At 29.9% G+C, this 6,150-nt stretch overlaps 1 protein-coding gene across 1 annotated transcript; it reads left to right on the top strand.

Moving 5' to 3' along the window:
- The first annotated feature begins 1,146 nt into the window (after window positions 1–1,146).
- Window positions 1,147–5,874, top strand: LOC111678119 (class E basic helix-loop-helix protein 22). The gene is made up of 4 exons (XM_046956353.1): window positions 1,147–1,599; window positions 4,353–4,806; window positions 4,874–5,038; window positions 5,107–5,874. The coding sequence occupies exons 2-4, from the start codon at window positions 4,367–4,369 to the stop codon at window positions 5,237–5,239; spliced, it is 738 nt and encodes a 245-aa protein (XP_046812309.1). The 5' UTR covers window positions 1,147–1,599; window positions 4,353–4,366; the 3' UTR covers window positions 5,240–5,874.
- Window positions 5,875–6,150: the final 276 nt, after the last annotated feature.

The raw sequence follows: 6,150 nt of genomic DNA, 5'->3' as shown, positions 1-6,150 counted from the left end.
TCTCTAGGTGCTGTTGCCAAACCAACAGGGCCATCTCAGTAGTGTGGTTGCGCGGGCTTAAAGAGGTTAAGGAATGCACTGGAGTGGGTCATTAGATGATGGGGATTGCATTTTGAATAATGCAATCTTTCATGACATCATAAGGGTGGTCACCTTCCGGTTTACCGGAAGATTGATTTCACCTGATGTTGGGACTCGTCACCCCCTTCTATTGACTTTAGACCAGTGATTGCTTTTTCCTTGTCGGGGTTTGCATTGGGTTTGATCCCATGCTGCCTGTCATTCCGCAACGGGGCTACTATGGCAAGAGATTAGATAGCTCGAGTTCTTCAACAAAGTACTTGTACATGGACCGGCACAGCCATGTACAAAAATTGCTACCTGAGTTCTTCATTGAAGAATTCAGGGGCGCGGGTAGACCGTCTCTAGTCTATCCTGTGGGTGAAAAAGACCACCGTGGAATTAGGCCGTTAAGGCAGGTGTTCACGTTAAACTCTCGACTTCATTGACGAGACGTAGATTTTGTTTTTGTTTATCGTAAAAAAACTTGTTTTAAAAAGCACTTGGAAAAAAATTGTGTTAGTTTTAAATTTCAAACTTACATTATTCGCATAAAAATTATTGTACAATAACTCACAATCTACTCTCATATAATTAAAAACGTTTTAAATACTTTTTTCTATTCATTAAAAAATATATTTGCAAAACAAAAGGGAAAATTATTTTATTTACACAAAAAATGCAAATCATATACACAGACAGACGGACAGACAGACAGACAGACAGACATGGTTTAAACGACTCCGCTATATATAAGGATCCAGAATATATATACTTTATAGGGTCGGAAAATTATATTATAGAAATTACAAACGGAATGACAATCTTATATATACCCTTCTCACGAAGGTGAAGGGTATAAAAATAACTTTTAAGTCTGACCTCATATATTCAGTAGTTATAGCTGGTGTTCTAGGTTATTTTTATTTACCACCACACCACTGCCTTATACATATATCTGTGTGCGTGTGTGTATTTATCTCTGTGTGCAAGTTGTTGACATTGTATGACGACGTCAACAACAACTAAAAACTAAAGCTGCCACAAACAACCGCACACAATCACATACACACCGACAGACACGCATTTAACCATCTTTGGTCGGATGCTAAAGTTGCTCTGCTACGTTCTGCTTTGCTATTGTGCTGGTGGTAGAACAACACAAAACTCAATGAAATAATAACAAACGCCGCCGGTGTTAATGTTGGTTGGTATTGTTGTAATCATTTGCTAAGGACCAAAGGACGACAATGATGATGAAGAAAAAAATTTTAAAACGAAACGACATGAACTAAAAACAAGCAGCAGTAACAAAGTGTGTGTAAATAATTTTGTGGTTTTGCACTAAATAATTAATGAAACAACATAAAAATAATTAATAAAAAAAGTAAAAGTGTTTAAGTGAAATTTATAAATAAATAATAAATTAATAAAAAAACAAAAGCGAATATTTAAACAAAAATCAAATCAAAAGTGATCAATAGACCGTGATAAAGTGAAATTGATAGATTAATGAATTAATTTTTTAAACAAAAAAAGGTAAAAAACCAAACTTTTTGTTAATACATATAAGAAATTAAAGAAAATTATTATATTTTACAAAAAAAATTAATATTACTAATAATATTTTCTTAAAAATCATACTTTACATCCTTTATAAACATGTCTCCTCTTCATTTCCTTTTACTACAAGTTTTACTAAATTACGTTTTCAATTGTTTTCGTTTATGGCGCCATCTTTTTGTGGAACATAAAACTCAGTATGTTTTACTACTGAACAGCAGAGGGCATCATAATGTAAATGTTATTTTCTAACATATGTTAAGATTTTTTAAGTTAACGAGGGTGGTTTAGCGTTTCATCCACTTCACTAAAAATCATAACAGTTGTTAAAGTGTATTGTTTAGTTTTTTTGTGGCGCAAAAATGTATATTCAAATCCCTAAACAAGTGTTTATAATATGGTTATTGTTAAGCGATTCCTTTTTTCGTCATCGTTGATTGAACATATGAAATGTTGTTCGTTAAATGTTTTAAATTTAAGGGATGATCTCATTGATATTTGTATAATTGTTTACGAGATTTGTTATTATTTATGAGGTTTTAATGTGTTAAAAGTTTAAGAGTTTATTTTAGTTTAAATAGTTTTATTTAACAGTTCGGTAGCATTTTTTCGAAAGAAAGAAGTGTGTTTATTAACAGTTACAAGCAGATTTTTATAGGTATTATCTTTACACTGATACTTCCGATAATTTGCCAAATATTTTGAATAGTGTAAATAGTTCAATATGTTCCAGATGTTTGAATTTGAGTGATAGGGATCTTCTAGTCCGGAGATCAATTTCTACCTGAGATACAGCACACAACAAAACGATTGGGACTGACTTTGATTAATTAGGGCTAACTAACAAACTAACTAACTAACTAACTAACTAACTAACTAACTAACTAACTAACTAACTAACTAACTAACTAACTAAGTAACTAAGAAATTAAGTAACTAAGTAACTAACTAACTAAGTAACTAACTAACTAACTAACTAACTAACTAACTAACTAACTAACTAACTAACTAACTAACTAACTAACTAACTAACTAACTACGTAAGTAACTAAGTAACTAACTAACTAACTAACTAACTAACTAACTAACTACCTAACTAACTAACTAACTAACTAACTAACTAACTAACTACCTAACTAACTAACTAACTAACTAACTAACTAACTAACTAACTAACTAAATAACTAACTAAATAACTAACTAACTAACTAACTAACTAACTAACTAACTAACTAACTAACCAACTAACTAACTAACTAACTAACGAACTAACTAACTAACTAACTAACTAACTAACTAACTAACTAACTAACTAACTAACTAACTAACTAACTAACTAACTAACTAACTAACTAACTAACTAACTAACTAACTAACTAACTAACTAACTAACTAACTAACTAACAAACTAACAAACTAACAAACTAACAAACTAACAAACTAACAAACTAACAAACTAACAAACTAACTAACTAACTAACTAACTAACTAACTAACTAACTAACTAACTAACTAACTAACTAACTAACTAAGTAACTAAGTAACTAAGTAACTAAGTAACTAAGTAACTAAGTAACTAAGTAACTAAGTAACTAAGTAACTAAGTAACTAAGTAACTAAGTAACTAAATAACTAAATAACTAAGTAACTAAGTAACTAAGTAACTAAGTAACTAACTAACTAACTAACTAACTAACTAACTAACTAACTAAATAACTAACTAACTAACTAACTAACTAACTAACTAACTAACTAAGTAACTAAGTAACTAAGTAACTAAGTAACTAAGTAACTAAGTAACTAAGTAACTAAGTAACTAAGTAACTAAGTAATTAAGTAACTAAGTAACTAACTAACTAACTAACTAACTAACTAACTAACTAACTAACTAACTACCTAACTAACTAACTAACTAAGTTACTAAATAACTAACTAACTAACAAACAAACTAACAAACTAACTAACTAACTAACTTTCTAACTAACTAATTACCTCTTCAACACTACTCTCTGACATAAAAGTGACATTCAGTGCTACAGTACCGACAGACCGAAGGGTCTGTTGCCTCTCTTCCATTCAAAGGCCTATTCTTCATTAAGTCTATTTTATTGTATATAGTTGCAAAGAAAGTAAATCTTGTTAAGTTGATAAGGGGATGTATCAGCAGTAAATGTTTAGAAACTCAGTTCCCTTGATATTCCTAAGAATTTTTTCCGTAAAATCATTTCTAAACTCGTTAAGGGCCAATGTTTATGTGAAGGATTAAATTAAAATGTGTTTTTGAGTACTCAATTAGTTAATTTTGTTTGCTAGCTTAAGCACCCAATTGTGGTGGTTAAACTTAAATAAGAACTGGTTTTTATAAAAATAAACAGTAGAATGTTTTAGATTTTGATTAGTACAAATAGGAGACACTTCAAAACCTAAAATATATGTTGTTAATTTAAATTTTTGGCAATTTTCATATTACAGTAAGAGTTGTCTTTTTCTTTTTTGTAAAACATGTATTATTTTGATAACAAACTGTGACGTTTTCTCTTGTTTTGTATGGCAACACAGCGAAGTTTAATCTTATGCTGAAACATATCAAAGAGGGATTATTATCAGAATCAATTTATTTTTAGATTAACTAATCAGATTATTAATTGGCATTTGATCGCCAACTTAAAAACCCACTCTAAAGCGAATGAGTGCGTAGTCAATAATTAATTTTCTTTTCTTACTTTTAGACTAGAACACAAAGATGGATCATCCTAATCTTCCCTTTGGTTTTGCCCTACCAGGACACACACATCCACCCATACCACCAACAGCAAATATGTTAGGACCCCACCCTAGTGGTCATCCTGGGCCAACATCTAGTCCACCACAAAGTGTGCCTGGTAGAAGAACACCTCTAGGTTCTGTTGGCCTAGGAGGTTTCTATGCTCAAGGTTTGGGTATGTTACCGCCCGGAGATGAAAATAAACCAGATTCGGGTGTGGGAACAGCAATGGATAAATCAAGTCCTAATCTAATGTTAGCACCATCAACAAGTAGTAGTGGAATAGGAACTTCAACAGCTGGAGGGCTAATAGCTTCTGGTAGTGGAGGAGGTGGAAGTAGTTCGGGTTCGGCAGGAGGTGGAGGAGGTAAACAGAAGAATAGACAAGGCAAAACTGTGAGATTAAATATAAATGCAAGGTGAGTGTTTGTTTTAGAAATAAGAAAAAATTTAATTTATTTTAAAATAAATTTTTACCACAAACAGAGAACGTCGTCGCATGCACGATTTAAACGATGCCTTAGACGAACTGCGCAATGTGATACCGTATGCTCATTCTCCTTCTGTGCGTAAACTTTCCAAAATTGCTACCCTATTGTTGGCTAAAAATTATATACTTATGCAACAGAATGCCATAGAGGAATTAAGAAGGTTTGTATTGGATATTTTTTAAAATTGTATAAAAATTATTTGTAACATTTATTTCTTGTCATTAACAGACTTTTAGCTTATATACAAAGCACCACTGGAGCCGCTCCCTTGGATTTGGCTTCATTTCCTGCAGCTGCTAAGCTTCAAGCTTTGCTGCAGAGTGCGGGCAGTGAATTTAATGATCCACCCGGTAGTAGTTAAAGTTAAGATATTTTTAATTGTTCAAGGAAGTATATATTTTGAGTAATTATTACATTTAGTTATAAAAATGAGTTTAAAGAAGATCAGTAGGAAATCGTCAAATAAGATCATTATTAATGCCTACAAATAGCCAATGTATTATTTTCAATAGAATTCATTTATCATCCGAAACAGTTTTTTTTCATTAAGCGTAAAAAAATAAAAAATCCCTTTCATTGATAAATTCAAAAATATGAATTTGTTAAATTATTTAAAATTAGTGAAACTAATTACATCAGAAATTAGGAGCTAGCGCTTAATTAAAAATTTCTATTTCACTTGATTAATTAGTTCAAAAAACAATTTTTTTTTGTAATCAGAAAAAATCTTATAATTAAAATGATAATATTGCATCAGTTTGTTATATTTGTCTTAATAATATTATTATTAAAGAATCTCAATATTTTAATACAAACAAATTTATACTTAATTTAAAAAATTACGTTGCAAAATAAAACGAAAAACAACACCAGCAAATTTTTGGTAAAATATTAAAGTTTTATTTATAAAAATTTAAATGATTTTGAATTTCAACTGATCTCCTTTTACACCAGTATCCCTATATAAAATTGTATTATATTTCATGAAAAATTTCCTTTTAATTTTAGTATTAATATTTAAAAGAAAAGCAATTTACTTGTCAATTTTGCTTAATTTTATGCAAAAAAAAATCTAGTCAGTTTGAAACCATTTTTAATATAAGATATTTTATTAAGTGATATATTAATTTTTATAAAATATTTTAATCACAAGAAAAACACAACCAAAGAATAAACTATTAATAGTTTATAATTTAAAATAAACATTAAATTAGTTTTTAAGTTATATTTTAAATTGAATTAAAACGTTACAAATGACGAAAAATATAAGCA

Source organism: Lucilia cuprina, chromosome 2 (assembly GCF_022045245.1).
Source record: "Lucilia cuprina isolate Lc7/37 chromosome 2, ASM2204524v1, whole genome shotgun sequence".
NCBI lineage: Eukaryota > Metazoa > Arthropoda > Insecta > Diptera > Calliphoridae > Lucilia > Lucilia cuprina.
This window is presented reverse-complemented; position numbering and strand designations above follow the sequence as displayed.

Excerpts from the sequence above, each read along its gene's own strand:
- LOC111678119 (XM_046956353.1), top strand. The coding sequence starts at position 4,367 with ATGGATCATCCTAATCTTCCCTTTGGTTTTGCCCTACCAGGACACACA. Across the intron at positions 4,807-4,873 it reads AGATTAAATATAAATGCAAG|AGAACGTCGTCGCATGCACG; the intron begins GTGAGTGTTTGT and ends TACCACAAACAG. Across the intron at positions 5,039-5,106 it reads GCCATAGAGGAATTAAGAAG|ACTTTTAGCTTATATACAAA; the intron begins GTTTGTATTGGA and ends TGTCATTAACAG.